This window comes from Squalius cephalus, assembly GCF_949319135.1.
Source record: "Squalius cephalus genome assembly, chromosome: 9".
Classification (NCBI taxonomy): Eukaryota; Metazoa; Chordata; class Actinopteri; order Cypriniformes; family Leuciscidae; genus Squalius; species Squalius cephalus.
In genome coordinates this window covers 22048265-22069417 of record NC_137130.1, presented here as the reverse complement: position 1 = coordinate 22069417, position 21153 = coordinate 22048265, and the positions used below count along the sequence as shown (strand labels likewise).

At 37.4% G+C, this 21153-nt stretch overlaps 1 protein-coding gene across 1 annotated transcript in view; it reads right to left on the bottom strand.

Annotated features, from left to right (window-relative positions):
- Positions 1-21153, bottom strand: part of igsf3 (immunoglobulin superfamily, member 3) — a 154601-nt gene that overhangs the window by 16630 nt on the left and 116818 nt on the right. Inside the window, exon 6 of the mRNA XM_079881417.1 lies at positions 17872-18279. Coding sequence (XP_079737543.1) covers positions 17872-18279 — 408 coding nt within the window. The remainder of the gene's footprint in view (positions 1-17871; positions 18280-21153) is intronic.

Genomic DNA, 21153 nt, shown 5'->3' with positions numbered 1-21153 from the left:
GGAGGGAGGTTGTCTTCCCTCAGGAGAGCATTTTAAGCAGATCTGCCTTGCACAGTGAAGAATGGGGCTTGAGCACTGCTGCCCTCCGTATGCTACAAAAACATAATGGAAGCCTAATATCTATGCTAATGAGGCTGATACATCTCTGATTCCTTTGTGTTGCAGAAGGATTTCCAGCCGTCTTCTACAATGCAATTAGGGCTATATTGTAATTATGTGAATCTGTGCTCGGGCAGGGAGTCCACAGATGAGTCCTCGATGTTTCCTGGGCATATCCTCCCGCCATTAATCCTCAAACTTCTACTGAGACGAGTCCCCCCCCTCCCTTAACATACTACATATGCATGGGTTCGGGTCTGTGACACAGCAAAAACCAGCCCAGAAAGCATAAGTTCAGGTCTACAAGAGAGGGCATATGGACATGTGTTTTTATGCACTGAGAGAGCATTCAACTAAATTCAATGTTTTCTTTTGGCCGGAGCGAGTGTCTGGCGAGGATTGAGGCTAAATAGCATCTGGTTAATGCTCCGGTCATGTTACCCACAGGCCTTTCTGTCGTTTTACAGTCAGGGCCTCAGATGCACTGTATGATAATCAGCAAAAACAACTCATCCAAAGAGTAAAACGGAATGGAAACATTGCAGGCACTGAAGAGTGAAGAAGTCAAGTGACATTAGCGAGCTCAGTGAGTGAGGAGACATTTTTGAAAAAGATGTGTGATATCCTCAGAGACTTTGATTTAACATGCTATGAAGTGTTTATAGATATAGAAAGGCAGAGTTGCTAAAGAAGTGCTGGTGATGAATAAGGACATATTTTTGAGAGTTGAAAGTGTTTTTCAAATAGTCCAAAAAGAGGTTTGAGCGAAAATCTTTTTTTTTTAAATATGCAAAATGACAGTTGGAGCACCATCAGTTTAGATTTCTAAACAAGGCTGGAGAAATGCCTTGCTGTCTACTGTTCTACATAGGAAGCATTCTGAAATAGAGCCTAAAAAGTGACAAATTTGGAACACTCTACATAGGTAGCAACTTTACACTTCATACAAATAGCAAAAATATAAAAAATAATCCATTTGGATGGATTTTTGTCATTGAAGTCACAGTCAGTATTGGGGGATCTTTGAAATTTATACCTGCAGTGCTGCTTTAGAATTATGCCAACTTCCCACATTAGCCTGTCGGCACTTCACAAGGTTTTAAACCACAGTGCAGGTGTGTATGTGTGTGTGTTGAAGGGGTGCTGTGTGAATCTGGTGAGAGACAGTACCCTATATTTTGACCTTGAACATAATTTCAGAGCTAATTAATTACCAAACCCGTATGAAATGGTTTTGAATATGAATGCTTCAGAAACAAATGTGCTTCATCAATCTTCCATTGTGTCAGTGAATGTCATGGAGTAAGGTCTATTGCTTGGGCACTGGGACGGAAAATAAGGGAGCACACAAAGCTCTAGTGATTGAATTAGGAGCAAAGAGCTGGTGGTTTCTGGCTCTGCAAGAAATATAAGGTGCTCTACATAAAGACTCCTGGAATACTGTCAGGAGAATACTGCAGATCAGTGCTTCTCGGGCCAAGAACCATCTTTGATCAAAGCAGAACATCCAAGTACTGCCAACTAACTCAATGAAACTGACATAACTCTAGAAGCAAGATTAAGGACTGTGAGCGGCATAATGCCATATTTTAATGAATAGCAATATTCCTGTATATTAGAAAAACTGGTACTGTATGACCCTAATCAGTCTCTTAATTGGCCCTTTTGCACATCTATATGGAAGGAACCAAGAGCAGCATCCAAATACACACAAACACGCATGTTAGGTTTCCATTTTTTAAGGGGACTTTACATAGACAATGATTTTCATACTGTACAGAATGTACATTCTAACCCCTAACCATAACCTATCCCTAAACTTACCCATCACAGAAAACTTTATAAAAAAAAACACAACAAAACAAAACAACAAATCTGTTATTACTATCCTTGTATGGACATTTTGCAGTCAATAAGTTTTTAAAGAAATTAATACTTTTATTCAGCAAATGATGCATTAAATGGACCAAAAGTGACGTATAGAAGTCACGTATAATGTTAAAAACGATTTATATTCCAAATAAATGCTGTTCTTTTGAACTTATTAAAGAATCCTGAAAAAAAAAGCATCACGTTTTTCACACAAATATTAATCAGCACTGCTTTCAACATTGATAATACATTCTTGAGCAGCAATTAGCATATGAGAATGATTTCTGAAAGATCATTTGACACTGAAGTGAAGACTGGAGTAATGATGCAGAAAATTCAGCTTTGCCATCACAAGAATAAATTACATTAGAAAATATATTAAAATAGAAAAGTTATTTTAAATAAATAATATTTCATAATATTACTGTTTTTACTGTATACAAATAAATGCAGCCTTGATGGGCATGAGAAAATAAAATCTTTTTGACCGCAAACTTTTGAACCATATTTATTTGTAAATAACATTAAAAACACCTATTGCATGTGTTAATATACATACTTTGTAATTTAATTTAGACTAATTAGTACTAAATACAGAAATGTGATCTTAAAACCTGCATCTGCCTTGTTGTTTCTGAGTCAGAAGCCACTTTTAAAGCTTCCCTTCATGAAACAGAGCATCCAGATTCTACTAAGACGAGGGCAAACAAAATCATATCTTGCCTTTAGCCTTCATTTGCTTGCTGCTCTCCTTTTACCAATTTTGAATAACAGTGTGGTGCACACACACTGATCAGCACGGCTACACAACATCCCACATTCCAGATGACTATGCATGCAGGCTAAGAAACTATATACCAGAATCAGAGAACCACCGCTGTAGGTCACATCATTCTACAGTGAAATTTGCCACAGAAAGTGTCGTCATGCAGCCAATAAGGTTCACAGATTTCTATGCTGGATCTCGGGAGTGGTTCCCCTCTCAGGTTTCTGGGAGATATGAAAACGCCTGCTGTTCACACTTGCTCAGGTGCACTAGTTTGGTTTAGTAAGGATGGACAAGAGAGTGTAAAGCTACAGGGTGTCGTGAAAGGAGAAACAGAGAATGTGTGTGGGAAAGGAAAGAGAGAGGCTGATAAATCCTTTATGCCCCGGAGGGAGATTGTGGTGCATGTTGGAAGACTATGCTCCTAATGAAGATGGACAGCAGAGATCCATCCATGGGACAAAGAGATAGCGGTTCTCCGTGACAATTTAGATGCCATGTACAGGCATGGTGAGAGCCATCAGTAGGCAGGATGACTGGTGTCCACTGGGTACGACAGGTGTGGGAGAGCACTGATCCGTCAGTGCCAGGACCCATTAATGTAAAGGACACTTGAAACTTTAACAGGGGCCGCTGGGACAGCACTGTATTAATGAGAAAGTTTCAACAGAACAGGGCACAAGAACGAATGAGAGAGAGGGGAAGGAAACTAATATTGATTGTTTGTTAATTATAACCCTTTGATTTTTTCAAGCTAATAACACTCATCTCAACATCAAACAGTGAGATAACGCTCTAGCAAGCACTCCACAGTGCTTCCTCGCATCTAAGACAAGAGGAAGCTGTTTAAAATCTGATGACTGAGCCATAAAGTCTTCTCACACATCACTGAAGGTAAGGATTTGACTGGAGGAGAGAGCTTTGAGCTGACTACCAGCTCAGGTCTGGTGACGCATTCCTGTAAGACTGGATCCAGTCATGGCTGATTAATGGAGGAAAGCAAGTAACACAGTGAGATGTAGGCTAACAGAAAGTAATGCTCAGCAGATGAAGCACCACCTCTTTCACCTACAACAATTTGGTTTGTCAGTGTGTTCAAGTCGGCATGAGATGGAAGTTGCGTTCGTCTTTTCTTCCCTGTTGTGATGTATATCCGAGTGAAACGGCACAAGAAGAAATGTAGGAAGGACAGCACTTGATTTTGTCCGTTGTGAATTGATTGGATGGTTAGAAGGGTTGTGGTTTGCTATCAATGTGATGTCATGTCAATGTGAGTGACAGAAAACACATCATCAGAGAAGAGTAGAGATGTCAGTGCAAGAGGGAGGGGAAGTTATTTTGATTAGAGATTAGAATTGTCAATTTTGACTTCATGGTGACTTTAAAGACTGTTAGGCTAACTAATTGGCTAAAACCCAGCTAAACATCAACAGTCATTTTCTTAAGTGTCACACGATCTTTCAGAAATCATTCTAATATGCTGATTTGCTGCTCAATGAACATTTTGGAAGCACTTTATTTTACAGTCCTGTCCTTGATTATGTCCTTACTATAAATTAAACCTGAACATAATCTTAAACTTAACCTTAGGCCATATTAGTTACCTTAAAATACTCAGCACTCAGTACAGTATAAGTGCATGTACTGTAAAATAAAACCAACATTTCTTATTACAATTAATGTTGAAAACAGTTGTGCTACCTAATATTTCTTTATATTACTTTTTACAGGATTTCTCAATGAGTAGAAAGTTCAAAAGAACAGCATTTATTTGAAATAGATATCATTTGTAACAATTATAAATGCCAATTTTGATCAATTTAATGTCTGCTGAATAAAGTATTAATTTTTACTTTATACTTAATAGTTGAAATGTTTGTTAGCACATTGCTACACTAACAATATGATGTGCTGATTAGTGAAAAAAAAATACAAAACACGCACAAATATTTAAAGCTGCAGTCTGTAACTTTTTTGGGTTAAAAATGATCCAAAATAATTTTTTGAGCAAGTACATAACCAGCCAGAGTTGAAAACTATCTGCTTGCCGTAGCTCGATTCAAAACGGTAAGCTTGTAATAATGTTTTTAATTCCAGTGGTACTGGTGGATTTCCGCGGGAAATTCGAGCATGTCTGTGTCATTATGTCACATCTGTACACATAAAGAAGGTGTCTCGGCTAGTAGGCTATGTTGCGTGTGAGGATGTTGGAGGTGGAGATTTATAGCCTTTTCTCACAGCACTTGATATAATTAAACTTAGCAATTTGATGGTGGATCCAGAAAGGTTCAAACGACAATCACCAGTGACAACTAGAGATTCACCCATTGTAAAACGTGAAAGACTTCGGACTTCAGAGAAAAAAAGAGACTGCAACCGGGCCCATGCGAAAACAAGGAAAATATCAGAAGAGCATTAAGTGTAGTCATGCAATGCTGATGTTGTTAACATTAACAATTTGAGAACAAAGTATAATTTGCACGGTTTGACGTGATATGATAGGCGATTGTTAGATTTAATCAGCGTGATTTACTGCAATGCTTTTTTCCCCTTAGTTGGTAATAACAAAAGTGGATGTAACTTACTTGATCAGATGACATTTTCCAGTGAAAATACTTATGTTGGTCATACTTCCAAAAAGTAGAATCTGTGATTGCGAATGACAGTATCCACACCGGCACGGTGACTGACAGCCGCACATTCTCCTCAAAACACTGGATTCATCCGCGCTGTGCCATGCCGAGGCACAACGCACGTAAAGTTGATAATTCCGCGAATAACTGCAATTGCAGATTTCGAACAGAGATGGCGACAAAGAGGAAAAACTGCGGACTGCAGCTTTAATGAGATGGAGCCTTGTATCAATATATTGCAGTACCGAATGAAAAACAAGGATATTTGACTTCCGTGCAATGCATTGCGGGATTCTCCTCTCACTCTGCAGGCGATGCGGTCTTAGAACACGACCAAAAAGACATATTTCAAGGCAGAATACTAATGCTGTAACAGCATGATGCCTTAAAATGCTGTCTAGGTAGGCAGCTCACCGGGTTTGGATTTGAAACTGAGCTAATATGTCAGCATGCACACCCACCACAGCTCTGACAGTGACAATTTGTCTGTTTTCTGTGATGAAAGCATGTGCAAACAGCATGTCCTTTATATTTGGTTGTGTGTAGGTGAACTCTTTTGGTTCCATATTCTATGTAGGGCAACACTAAATCCTGTTTCGGTTTCATTTCTCATTCCGTTTTCTGCTGAGAAACTAATGAAAAAATGTTCATATTCCACATCTGACTGCTTCATTAATCTGGAGTGGCAATGGTCCCATTAGGACACATCCACTGGCATTACCACACACAGATTAGATTGTCTCACAACGTTGGAAGGTTAGGCAGCGTCCCTCGAGATCGTCATAAATGAACATGTGTTTTCTTATTGCATTTCACATTCGACCATAAAAGCACAAACGCAATCATGGGAGGAAAAACAACCCATCATATTCAGATTTAAATGCCGAATCTAGTTTTAAAATGTAAAAAGATTTAGAAAGTTGAGCTCAAACAGGAGAAAATCACAATGCAGCCCCTGCTGAGATGCTGCACACAGAGTGTTTGTGTGTGGAGTCGTCGTCGTCGTCGTTATGGATTTCTGATGAAATCACAGCTAGAGGAGTTTCCCTCTATTGCACTTGAAGACAGAAATTCAAATTCAAGCAAAAGCGTGAGCAATAAGGGAAGATGAATATCGATGCCACAAAGCTTTGGATCAACCTGCCGGTGCTGTTTCATTAAGTGGCAGAAGTGGAACAGAGGGACAGCTTAACGAACACAGAGCAACGCCTGAAACAACCTACTCTCGGAAACTTCATACGTCCACCTTCATGCCGTTAGTGCTGGCATCCTCCTCAGAAACTGAATCACATAAACTGCCTTCACAACCCACATCTAATGTACACGGATCTACGACAGGAACCCATGAGGAGGAAGGGGTGGAATGAGCAACTGTCCAGTGTAGGAGTTTATGCGGATACATTAATATTTAAAGTATTTAAAACGAGTGTGCTATGCAGTTTTATCATTCTAGATAAAATGGAAGTTACTCTGGAGAGAAAGCATGAGACATTTTGTTTTCTTGTCAATTCTACAGACAGACGGATTTGTTTAATTATGAAATGGAAATTGCAACACTGTTTTCTTCCCCATTATGGTATACATCCAAGTAAAGTGGTTCCTCTCGCCATGCAGCATTTTTTTAAAAGTTGATTTTTAAAAATATGTGCACGGATAAATCATTTTATCATAATAAATACTATAATATTCCATAAAACAATGCCATAATAAACTATCTCAGAGAGAGCACAGCGATCAATGGCGGCTATCACACCAGAGCCTGACAGCAGTGCCAAACACCTTTCCTCAGGCCATAGCCACACACACACACACACACACACACACACACACACCAGACCTCCGGCTATAAACACTGCCAATTCCTGCCCCCAGAAACACCCTGCAGCCCACACACACACACACACACACACACACACACACACACACACACACACACACACACACACACACACACACACACACAATATCGCCTACATGTTGTTGACATCTTCCTTGTCTCTGGGAGAAACACAACTTAATACCTTCCTACATGAATTATTCAAATATTACTTCAAATCAAAGACCTGTTTTTTTTTTTTTTAGTAAAATGAAATAAATCAGCATGATAAGCAATTACAGGATAACATATACTTGAGTTCTTTAATTTACGCAGTGTTTAATGCATGAAGGCAGCAAGAAAAGCAGCATCACTGGTCACTATGAATCATTGGAGTCTATGCGCCGGGAATATGCACTATCATTAGCATTCAGAGCCAGTTATATTAATCATCCATCTCTTCCATACCTCAGCAAACAATCCTACTAGTTCTCTCTCTGACACTAATAATAGTGCATATTCCCGGCGCATAGACTCCAATGATTCATAGTGACCAGTGAATGGAGAGGACAGAAAGCTCTTCGATTTCATCAAAAATATCCTCATTTCGAAGATGAACAAAAGTCTTACAGCTTTCGAACGACATGAGGGTGAGTAATTAATGACAGAACTAACATTTTTGGCAGAACTTTCCCGTTAATACATTGATTACAAATCACATTGATTACAGCCAAATTATTAAAATGCAAATAAATGTCTTATTCAGAATAGAACCAGAATATGGATTTTTTTCAGAAAATAGCGGGCATTTAAACATGGTCACTGTCTACGGTGGTTGAAATGGACATATAGTGACAGAAAAAGACATAGTAGGAAAATAAAGAATTTTCTTCAAAGATCTAAAGCAAAACAGCCACTTGGGGTCAAGTTTTTACATGGACAGAGAACGTAGAACACTTTTCATTAGTGTTAATGCTGTTTATTGTTTTGCTGGACTAAATATTCTGAATGTCTGGTGAAATGCCCATCGTGCCATTGCGCCAACAGAAATCTCAATGTAAAGGAGCTGATTTAACGGTACCAAATCTGAAATATGAGAAGGTAGAGTTTAGGAGAAAGAGTCAAAAAATACAAGTGGGTGAGGGGAATAGCAAGAGACTGTGTGATGTCTTATGAGCCGCGAGGCAGAAATTAAGGGGTGTAGCTGTGGCACCACAGTCTGTTCCCATGATGCTGTGAGGAACTCCAGATGTGGGTGCTGAGGTAAGCACACAGAGCCGGCCTACATATTAAATATGAATTAAAAGGCTTTAAAGCAGCCACGACCTGTCCTATGAGACGAGATAAACATCTACCTTTTTACTGCCAGATGCAGACCTTCTCGAGCTCCCTGAGCACACAGAGCAAGCATCCAACTTGTTTCAGAGGAATGTGTAGTGTTTGTTTTCACCGTGTGAACGAAGCCATCCTTGCAAAAAATATTAAATTTATTGTATTTATACTGAGCCACTCTGTTGTTCCTCACGTTCACGCGGTAAGAAGGCGCTTTTTGCCTTATACATATTAAACAGGCACTTCTGGAGACATGATTTAATGTCTCTCAATAATGCATTCAGTCAGTTGCATGATGTTTTCACACATCATTACCCCACTCCAGTCTCCATTTCTTTCAGAGAATTTTCTCCACGCAACCAGTTTCTCCAAATGTCAGCTCGCAACATTTAGCCAGAAGTATTTAACATTTAGAAAACTAGCACAAACAGATATAAAGATAAAGCAGAGAAAATTAATGTTCTACATTGTTTATGAAGCATATGGGCTGCATTGAAATACTTTAGGGAAGTTCGGTGGCTTGACATGCTATACTCCATCTAAAATTATTTTAAACAGCATTGTTGCTCATTTGAATTTATTACATGGTATATTTGTACTTAAAAATGAACACTGCAGGTCTATTTAAAATGAAGATAAATTAATATTGTGAAGGTATTTTTTAAAAGGTGAAACATATTAAATGACAAGTTACAGGACCTAAAATAAATACTTCCCCTAACTGATTAATGCACATGTTAATCTGATATTGTGACGTTGATAAAAGAAGTTATATAAATAACCTACAACGCAGTATAAGTTTTCATGTCTGGGAGGTATTTAAATAAGGTATTTAAAGGGATAAATATGAAAAAAAAAGCTATTTAAAGGGATGGTTCAAGGTGAACATTCTGCCGTTCCAAACCTGCATGACTATTTTTTCTGTGAAAACTAAAATAAGATTTTAAAGAATGTCATTGTCCATACAATGAAAACAACACTGGACCCCAATGACTTTCATTGTACGGACAAAAACAAAACACTGAGACATTTCTTAAAACATCATCTTTTTACTGTAATAATAATAAAAAATAGTAATAAAAATAATAATAATATTAATAATTCAGGTTTGGAGTTAATTTTCAACTTTGGGTGAACTTTCTCTTTAAAGAGTCTTTCAAGTTTCATGTTTTTTTCTTCAACATAAATTACACACATTCATACCTTAAACATGAATTTTAAAACCAAACACGGTGACTTCAGAATTGATATTTTAGAACAAAATGTAAAAGTCTCTTCAAGTAAATTTAACAGACCTTATTTTACTCATAATACTCCTAAAAATCCGTTAAAAGTTCACAAGAGAACACACAGCTCAAAACTGCTAATTCTCTTCAAAGTTTTGGACTACAAACAGAGCAGATGTAAGTTAGTTTAGAGAGGAGGTCTCTCACTCTCTCTCTCTCTCGCCCCTTTTCAGTCTTTGCGTAAAACTTATCTTCCGATCAAACGCTCCAATGCGTCCTATAGCTGAGAGAGACTGGAGAAGCTGTATTCAGAGACAGATGATGACAGAGACACTCCGGGACTCCATCAGTGCTATTCTGAAAAGTCAATAATGAAGTAAACATCAACAGCAGGGCTGTGTTTGATTATGTTTATGAAATGTTTTTTGGATACAACGTTAAGCAATCACACCTTTTTAACTCGGTATAGCTGGGAAACTGCCTCTGTGTTGAAGTTCTTCATGAGGCCGGAGGGTTGCTACAAAATTTCAAAAACTACACTTTTAAATTCAAATGGATTTAAAGAAAAATTTCAGCGGAAAGTCACGGGCTATTGCTCAAACGTCTCTGTGTTTGCTCTCTAACGGCCTACCATTCAGTGTAATAAACACAGTGAAGCATACACCAGGGAAACTAAACGAGTGCTCAGGATGATAAGTTGATTCCCAAATGCATGCTGAAGGGTCGTGTGGGTGCCGGCTTTCCCCTTGAGAGAGTAAGGTCACGGAGCCAGTGGAGCAAAGAGCTCTGCCTCGCTCTGCATCTTAAACATATGTGCGTGATGCTTGTGTAAACCAAACCGTTGGCACATAAGGAGTAGTAAGACTGAAGAATCTTACTGGGAAAAAGTACTGCAACCGTAGAATGGGTTTACACAACAACAGTCCCTGATGTCAATTGTCACAAGCCACTGAGAAAATGCCTGAGAACTGTATCTGTCCTGTGGGAGGGGCTACATTTTGCTAATACTTTGTGACAGATCCCTAGCAAACTAATATAGATTTCCTGATTACCTCAGATACAGAACATCCAATAATACAGTCTATACTGCATACTAGCTTTTAAAGTTATAAAACGCAGTGTGCAGCATTGCATGACTCCTAATATTATTAGTAGTAAAATTGATACACTATTATTATACTAGAATTAGCTTTTATTTGTATATTTTTAGTTTTTAATTTAGTTTAAGTTTTTGTTTTTATTATATTTAAATAATATATATCTTTAATTTATTTACATTTTTGTTTTCAGTTTTAGTACTTCAAGCTCAACTTATTTATTTCAATTAGTTACCACTTAGTTTGTTTTTAAGTTTAAGTTAAGCTATTTAAGTTATATTTTATTATACTTTATTTAGTTTTAGTCAACAAAAGCATCAAGAGTTAAATTATACTTTTCCATTTTCTAGTGAACTTACACTGAATAACTAGTCGACTATATGCTACAAAAAAAATTCGCATATCGCATACTTATGCACTATTCTATGCCGTTTTGCAGTATACATAGTGCGAGTAGTTCATTCACCATGAAAATGAAAATGCATTTTAAATATCCGGATGATGCACTTAATTAACCGAAAAGACAAAGTGTGGAATGTTGAACACTTCATGCACTAAACTGTTGCATCTTCAGACTCTGATGTTGAATGACAAAATAACCTTATATAATTCATACACCACACAGTTGAGTACATAGTGCATTAATACATAGTGTAAAATGTGTCATTTGAGACACAACAAGAATGTTAAAAGCACTGCATTGTGGGATCCAGTGTTCCAACTTATGATGAGTGTAGTCGGAGGATGAAAATAACCAGAATGTACAGCATGTTTAGTATGGAAGTGAAACTCAATGACTAGCAAAAAGCGTTAACAGTCTACACAACCTTAAGGCAATTTATCTCGGATTTCAAAGCATCAGGTGGAATTTCCTGTCTCGCAGACATCAATGTGTCAGACTGCCCAGCAGGAAGTCAAACGTAGCAAACAAGCTCACAGGAATCTGGGCACTCACCCTGCCTTTACAGCCACAACGGCTCACACTTCACTTTAAAAGGACTTTACTGGAGCTAATAGGTAATGTCAACAAAACTTTCAATAATACAGAAAATATTAATTGCTAAAAAAAAGGCTTAAATAATTCACCCAAAAATTAACATTTTGTCATTTACTCACCCTCATGTCGTTCCAAACATGTATGACTTCCTTTCCTCTGTGGAACATAAAAGGAGAAATTCTGAAGAATTATACTGGCAAATCTTTAAAAGATTTAAAAAGGACAACTCATTATTTTGAGTCAGATGTTTTTTTTATTTAAATCACCCTGATCTAGTTTTCCAGTTCAACTCACTGGCTAAATGATCCATATTTAGATGCTCAATAGAGGGGCAATATTCTCAGTAATGAACGTTATAGTTCTTGTGTATCAAATACTACTTTCTGTCTATCACACAGATTAAAACATTAAAAACATAGGCAACAGCAGGAATATTAGGCTGCTGTCACTTTAAGAACTATGCATGGACGGTTTTTTATCACATACTTGTAGTTTTTGTCTGGCACATGGATTCAGAAAATGTTCAAAACTTTTACGGTGCTTTTCTGTTCTGAAAAAGCTTGAGAGTTTTTTCCAAGGAGACATCCATGGCTTCTAATTGCATGGAAAAGAACAACCAATTAAATTCTCCTTTTGTGTTCCATGGAAGAAATGAAGTCACACATGTTTGTTGTTTGATCCTCCCTAAAAGTTCCCCTGATAGACTTAAGTGATGCATCGGCGGCAATAAAAATGTTGATTTCAGGAAGTTAAAGTATAATAAGGAGTAATTTGGCAATGATGCTGGTAATACTGTCAATGCTAATAGAACTCATAATGGTGATGTTAATAGAACCAATTTAAGGATATTTTGATGCATTCAATATATTCCAAATGCATGACATTTTATATTGCATTTGGTTTTCTGTCTGTATCATTTGAGCCATCTTACATTCAAAAAGGCATCACAAACACAAAAGCACAATCCTGTTTAGATAAGCTTTGTAACAAGGGAACCTCAGGCTGAAATGAGCTAGTGTACCTACGAGCAAGTCTCCAGCGGGCTGCACTGATTTGAGTGTTGCCGGAGGGCAGGGAGCAGGCCTGCGGGGGAAAGCAGAGCATGTTTCTCCCCCAGGGTTGTCTTACAGCCATTAACTCCTGCCAAGTCCTTGCATTGATTCTTACTAAGGGGCTCAGCTCCACACCGGGTTAGACAACAGTTACAAACACAACTTGAAATGGAGAGATGAAAGGCAATGGTATGAGGTCTCATGCATCTAAACATTAAAACAAACTTTATGGCGCATAGGGTCAAGGTTACAAATAATGTCAACAAAATATACATGTACACATACACCCACAATTACATGCAAAAAATAAATAGAAAAAAATGGTGTAGAATAAACACATCTGCTGCTGTACTGACTAGTCTGTAGAGACACCACGGCTTGACAAAGGACAGACAGGAGTGTGTTTCCATGCCAGTGAGCTCTATGGAGATGATCTGGCTCAGAAATAAGAATGAGGTACCTGTACACTACACCTCTGCCTCATTAGAAAAAACTGTTGGGCGCTCCAGCTGGCACAACAGTGGTTTTGTCATGTAAAATCATAATAAATTATTAGAATCTGTAAACAATCAATGAAGGTTTCAAAATCTTTTACATTTTTGTTGAATTACTAGATAGTGCCATTAAAAGTGCAATTACTTTGGTTGATAAGAATATATATATATATATTTATATATATATATATATATATATATATATATATATATATATATATATATATATATATATATATATATATATATATATATTATTTTTTTTATATATATTATATATATATTATATATATATATTTATATATATATATTATATATATATATATATATATATATATATATATATATACACACACATATGTATGTATATGTATATAAACACATAAAAATATAAACTACTGTTCAGAGGTTTGTGTTCAGTATGATTTTTTTAGCAAGGATGCATTAAATTAACCAAAAGTGACAGTAAAGTCATTCAAAATGGTAGGAAAGATATTTATATATATTTAAAATAAATGCTGTCCTTTTGTACTTTTTATTCAAAAAAGATTCCTGAAAAAACAATTTCCACAAAAAAATATTAAGCAGCACAACCCTTTTAATAGTAATGATGAGTAGTGATAATGAGAATCACATCCTTGGTGAGCATTCTTTCAAAAAATCGTACTGACCCCAAACTTTTGAATGGTAATGTAAATAAATAATGAAATAAACAATACACTAAATACAATGCTAACACCAATGCCAAACTGAATTTGTGGGTCAAAAGATGGGGTGCAATAAAAAAAAATTAAAAATTCAATAAAATATCTCTGCATTAGCACTTGCAGTTTAAAAAGCAGCATAACAAACTTTCTGCTCTGAGTACTGTGTACATTTTAGGAGATCCTCAGACCTTACTCGTATGACGAAAAGGCGTCATGGCTCAGACTAAAAGGCTTCAGTCATTGGACAAAACGGCATTGCACCTCAGACTGAAAGGCTTCAGGTCTCAGGAAAAACAATGTCAGGTCTCGTACAATTAGGCATCAGACCAAACAGCCTCAGGCATCAGACATAAAGGCATCGGACAAAAGGGCATCGGACAAAACGGACTCAGAAGGAAGCACGAAAGCTTCGAAATGCCCTGCCTCAATGTGACGTCACATGCCTGTCTAGATCGGCCCAATGTCGGTTTCCGATAGAACGGGTGAAGGTCTCTGCGTTCTGGCAAAGTAATTTAGCTTTTAGCTTTTATCTGACTCCATTTTATATCTGACTCTTTTAGATCACAACCTCAAATTTAGGTTAGATTGCCAATTGGTTATTGGTCAATAATAGTTTAGCAATACATTTGATTGTTCTATTTAACTCTTTACTTATATTTTACCTGTTCATATTAGGAAGCTATGTCTCTCAGAGATCCTCACGCCTTGTTTAACGTGGGTCTCACAATCACAAGCTCGCCAGCTTCGGTCACCAAACAGGTAATTGCTATATAGCTGAGATCGGTCACATTCACGCTTGCACAATCAAATATACTTTGGTATAGCCCCATGGAATTGCATACACTTGAATTTAACGTAATGTTTACTTCAATAGAGGTATGGCCACTACTACAGATATAAATCAACCAACTTTACTTGTCTTATAATAGCTTTGGATTGGCCATGCCGTGGTTTCCCACGTCCACTTATCTAAAGTAACATTAAATTAAAACAGAGGTAAGACACACCCACATTTAGGTTGGTAAATGGAAATTCACTTATTGTCTTTGCAAAACACACTTGAATTAGTGCCAAATATTAGTCGTCACTAATCTGACGCAAAACTTGCGTAACATACGAATCCGTTTAATCTACTTGGGAAAACAATTTCAGAGTCAGTCGGAATAAAATCAAATGTAACAATTTATTATGTCAGGTAAATGTACCATGCCAATTTCATCAGTTCAAAGATAATAAATACAAAACATCAAATGCTCTGGAATAAAGAGAGAAGATGCGAAACTGACATTATAAAATACATGATGCGGAGTGCCTGCATACACTCCGCATCACAGGCTAATTTGAGTCTTCTTCAGCATCTCCCTAAATACTCAGACCAAGGCAGAAACCTCTTTTCAAATGTAAACATGAGTTCACAGTGGGAATTTGCATTAATCACCGTCCCAGACTTACTGGGGACAGGAGTTGATTTAGATGGGGGCACAACCACAGCAGTTAACAAGACATCTCTAAACTCTCCACACCTTATTACCTTTTTGGTTTACATCTGTGGGAATGAGACCTTTGTACCAGTCGCACTGAGACATTTCAAATGATACCAAAGATGTATAATACTGTATGATATTTGTTCATATTAAACCATATAGATTTTTGAGTGAATTCAGGTGAAGGGAATGATGTGTAAATTGGGAGGTGATCAACTCAAGTGTGATCGTGTCTCGAATGGGGATGGTAATATAGCAAGATAGTTCAAATGTTAATTTCCTTTGTTTTCTCAGAGAGTAGACCTCTCTTCCAGTTTCTCCAGTCTTACACATGCACACGGTTTTCTTACTGTTTAAATTGTGCAGAACTATTAAATTGTTTAGAATTGTGTACAGAGGTTACCGGGGAAACTGCTTTATTTCTCCTGACCAGTGTAACATTTAATTAAAACTAAGAATAAAATTTCAAGTACAGCTTCTCTCTCTCTCTCTCTCTCTGCTTTTTTTTTTATGCTTGAATAATTAGCCTACATAAAGAACATTGCCAAGGGATTACATAAATACATACAATGAATACCATCAATAGATAGATTCTACATAAGTAACATACACACACACAAACATAGCTGTTTTTTACATGTTTGACTATAAAGCTGCTGCTTTAAAGTAATCTATTGCATAAAGTAGCCTACTATATAAATAAACGTGACGTGAATAGACTGCAGTGTTGAATTGCAGAGCTGGTGCAAACATACACATCACTATGATCAGTTGCTTTATTAACTGCTGTCATTTTTTGTTGTGTGCACATTTGTATAAACGCCGCTCTCAGCAGCGTGGATGGTCTCGGGATGTTCACTAACAGTATTTTCAACTTTGTTTTACCCCTAAGCAAAGAATAAAAAGAACTTTGCAGTGAATATATCGGGGCCTTGGGTCCATTTCGTCAGATGCCTTTATGTCTGATGCCTTTTTGTCTGCGTCCGTTTCGTCCGATGCCTTTTTGTCTGATGCCTTTTAGTCTGAGGCTATTTGGTCCGATGCCTAATTGTACAAGACCTGACATCGTTTTTCCTGAGACCTGAAGCCTTTCAGTCTGAGGCGCGATGCCATTTTGTCCAATGACTGAAGCCTTTTAGTGTGAGGCATGACGCCTTTTTGTCATATGAGTGAGGTCTGAGGATCTCCTAACATGTACACCGTATCTGTGTCATTAATGCTAATTTAAATGAGAAACCTTTTAATTTACAATAAAATTATACTTTTTTTTTTAAATAAAGGAATGTGTTCAATAACATATTGTATTAGCCTTTTCTGTGCAATTTGTATCGAGGAAAAGTGAAATTTCACTAGTATTGGTATTAACTACTGAAATTTTGGTATTGTGACAAGGGTATATTATGAATGTTGGTTCATTATGGGCACCGGCACAGGTCCATTTAACACTCTTCGTGTTGGTCAACCTGACCATATATCCCCACAAGGACAGTAAAACCTGAAATCACCACGTTGTGGGTACGACAATGATCACCAGAACAAAAACAGCTTGAAAAATATACAAAATAATGTCTTAATGAAGGGGATGGGTGATATCATTAGCTCAATATAAAACAGCAGAAGTCAATGGAAAGTTCCACCATAAAAAACAAACGTGTGTGTGAGGTCAATGAGGAGGTCTTCCTTTTGAGAGTGGCATTGTTCTGTCCAGGGATTGAAGTCCAGAGGGACTAAATTTAATGAGCTCCAATTTTTGTTCTAATGACCCACCCCCCACCCCCATTCATATTCTTCTCTTCTAATCGCTTTCTCTGGTGTGGAGGATATTAACAACCTCTTCTTTGCGCACTCCAGGCCATTAGGAAGGCCTGCCTCAGCTGCACACACACGCCAGTCATTTCAATTACTCTTATGAGCACACAGAGGCCAATATCTCGGGAAAAACACACATGCAGACATGACAAAAGAGGGTGGAAGACTAGTGAGGGTGGAAGTTGTGAAACTAGGCCAGACTACAACATGGTGCATTATCAGTGAAATCTTTATTTCTGTAGTGACAGTAAAGTGTGAGTTGTCATCTGTGCTTCTTTATAACGCTTATGCTAATTTTTGAGGCTGGGGAGTGACTCCAGCTTCTACCATGAGCATGTTTCAAAGTTACAAACCCTAAAGGGTGTCAGTGGAACTTATCTGTAATTTAGTGGCTTCGGAACAGTCATGGTCGTTTCTTGCCCTCCGTCAAGCAGTCAGGTAGCCTAACATGCACCTTTCCTGCGACAGAAGCGGTTTTTAGACTCACCAGGCTGCAGTACACTGATGCCCAGTGGGTTGGAGGTGCGGTTGGCCACCGTGCTCCAGGTGCCATCGTAATTCCTCCGATAAAGTAAGGCAGCACATTGGTACGTCCCGGCCTCCTTGCGTCCGGCTCGGGTGATGCTGAGACGGAAGTTGGTGTTAGTGGGTGTACGATCCACAGTGGTTCGCGTGCCAAGGCCCAGCAGTTGATCGCCCCACTGCAGAGTGCCATCCCGCGTGAACGTCACCAAATCTCGGAACTCTCCATCGCCCTCTGCTGGCTGGAAGCGCCATGTGACCGCAGCAGGAACGTTGGGATTGTGCCGTGGCTTCACAATGCACTGTAGGTCAAACGAGTCACCAAACGTCACGCTGGGCGTACGAGAGGACGCCGATACAAAGAAGAAAGATTCTGGAACAAGAACAACAAAAGAAAATTCATACATCAATTACAAATATTCGCCACAATGCATTTACACAATTCAATTCATGCACTGATAAGCATGTATATCAACTCATCTAATCAGAACTAAGAGTCAGAACTATGCTTTTACGATATTTGTTTCCTTTTGTGTTCATTTTTGATTCTTTTGAAAATAGACTTAGTTATTTGTTATTTTATTTATCTATTTCAATTTATTGATTTAGATATTTCAATATCTATTTCTATGCCCAAACCTCAACCAAAGTTGATTGACCTATGCAATGAGCGGAAAAATATATCATAGGAAAAAAAACATGCCATTGAAATAGACGTTTGTTGGCAATCACAGCAATTTATATGCAGAATATTGCTAAAATGTGGCACTTCAAAATAGTATTATGAAATTGAATAATCATTTGTGTGTATTATTATTACAGATGCCGTCTCCATGTACATGTGCACTGCCACAACAAACGTGGAGCATGCGAGATTGAGGAAACAAATGCACACGTTAAATTAAGAAATATCAAGCTGCCAAGTTTGAATTTCTGTATTATTATCCACAAATGTGTACGTAAATTTTTAACAAAGTTCATTTTCGGCCCCATATAGTTGCAATATATTAGGCTTATGTGGGAATACACTGTGCTGTAACTTGCCTTTTGTTTATTATGTGTTATGTAAGAGATAATGTGAAATCAACAACAAAATGAACACTGACAGGGGACAACAATATTACAGTAATATTAATACTGAACTGAATTTCACTTTTTTTCAATGCAATCAATAAATGAAACCCGAGATGGAGCCAGTTGCATTTGTATGAAACAAGATACAGCTTTGCCATGGACACAAGTGAATATGTCCTCAGTCCCTTTAAAGGCAAGTCATTTCACTCTGCAACCATTTAGTTGTTAATTTAATTATCATGCATAATTTAAAGATATTATTCCCTTATTAATAATAGACTTAATTTATATTTTAATCAGTAAATGTTTAGTCACATGAAATACAAATCTACTTTGCACATTTGTATATCATCATCATTTATTTGTGAATTAATTTAAACATTTATTTCGTTTCCTAAATGTTCAAGATTCGTGTCTTTTTTATTTCATTTTATTATGTCAGTTGGTGTTTAAAAAGTAACTAAAACATCATTAAAAACAGCAATAAAGTTTCATTGTACTATAAAACTGGAAATAAAACTGGATTAGTTAAGCAGATTCCTTAATGTTTTCAAATTATGAAATCATAAATAAGGGGAACCAAGGTTAACCACTTTAAATTTAATATAACACTTTGATATAATACACCTTTTACTTTTGGCCCACAGGCCTCAATCAATTTAGATTTTTGGTCTCCGTTATAAAAAGTTTGGGCACTTCTGATCTATTTAAAAATGGACAATGTACATTAACAATAAATAAATTAAACAAATTAATAAATGGATTAATTTCCTATGATGTAGAACTCGATGCTTTCTTAAAAAACAACAACAACAAAAAATAAATATTAGATAATAACAAAGATAAAAGTGTGTGCATTGCAACAATGCTTGTTATATATATATATATATATATATATATATATTCCACTGTGATAAGATTGCCATTCTGTTTAAGTACTTATTCTCTCCAGTGGATCTCCTATTTTTGTTTGACAGTAAAAACTGAGGTCTGAACGCGCTGCCCCCAGACCCAAGCCTGTTACACAAGTAAACACGATGAGAGAACTGCAGGTGACTTTGTGAATTCACTGAGTCTCTGAATCTGCTAATGGGCATATAGACAACAAGACTATTCCCTGGCGTATTCCTACTGCATTGCTCATACTACACAATATCTCAGGAAAAATAAACTCATTACAAGGGAATGTTTTGTCTTTCCATTTGAAGAGGCAAATGGAAATTTCTGCATGAGATTTCTGGAACTCGAATAGTTTTCCTTGTGGAAGGGTAAAGCATCATCTGGCCACTTCTGAGTGTTTGAGCTTGATACGGATGACAGCAGCTGGAGGCCATACGGAGCCGGAGACGGCAAGATCCATTCCCAGCCTTCCTGCCAGTGCCCTAATGATGCCACGCTGCTGGGCTGTAACAGAGGGCAGGTTAACTCAAAAATCTGCTGGGCACAAGCTTTGCCCAGATCTTAGCAGTACCACAGGGCTCTGGCAAAGTTAAGGAAGTAAATTTAATTTGGTGAGCCTCTGTGTCCTTCAATTATGCAAACTATTAAAGGAACAGGGCAGTAAAGTTAGATGTCTATATTGTCAGACTACTCTGTCTGCATGCTAAGCCTCAAAGACTTCCTGGGAGAAATCCCAAAGTTCAGACGTTCACTGGGCTGAGAAAGGCTAGCAGGAGTTTGTTCTGTTTGGGAGGAAAGCTTGAGATCAGTAGAGTTAATCTACTCTGCGTTATTTTGATAAAATTTGGACAAGGTGACCTGTAGCACGCCAACTCAATCCTGCGGGCAGCAACCGAGGAAAGCGGCCAAAAGGAGATTACACACACATCCCCTGTTTATTGAGCACATGCAAACTAATCCTGCAAGAAAAAAAAAAGTAGTACACTGCTGGATCCTATTTTTCTTTTTCTACATTTAATGAGCTCAGTTTTGCTCAGATATTGAAAAAAATGTCTCAAACGAGGATTATTGGTGGATTTATAACAGTGTTTTCTGCAAAGCCATTCGGCAGCTAAAACTACTGTGCTATAGCAAAAGTAATCATATTTTCCCTGAGTTGTGAGATTGAAGTCAGAATTGAATGTGATCAGATAAAAAGATTGTGTACTATGAAATAATGCCAAGAAAACACATCTTTCTATCATGTTGTCTTAGCTGTACTAAAAAACAAACA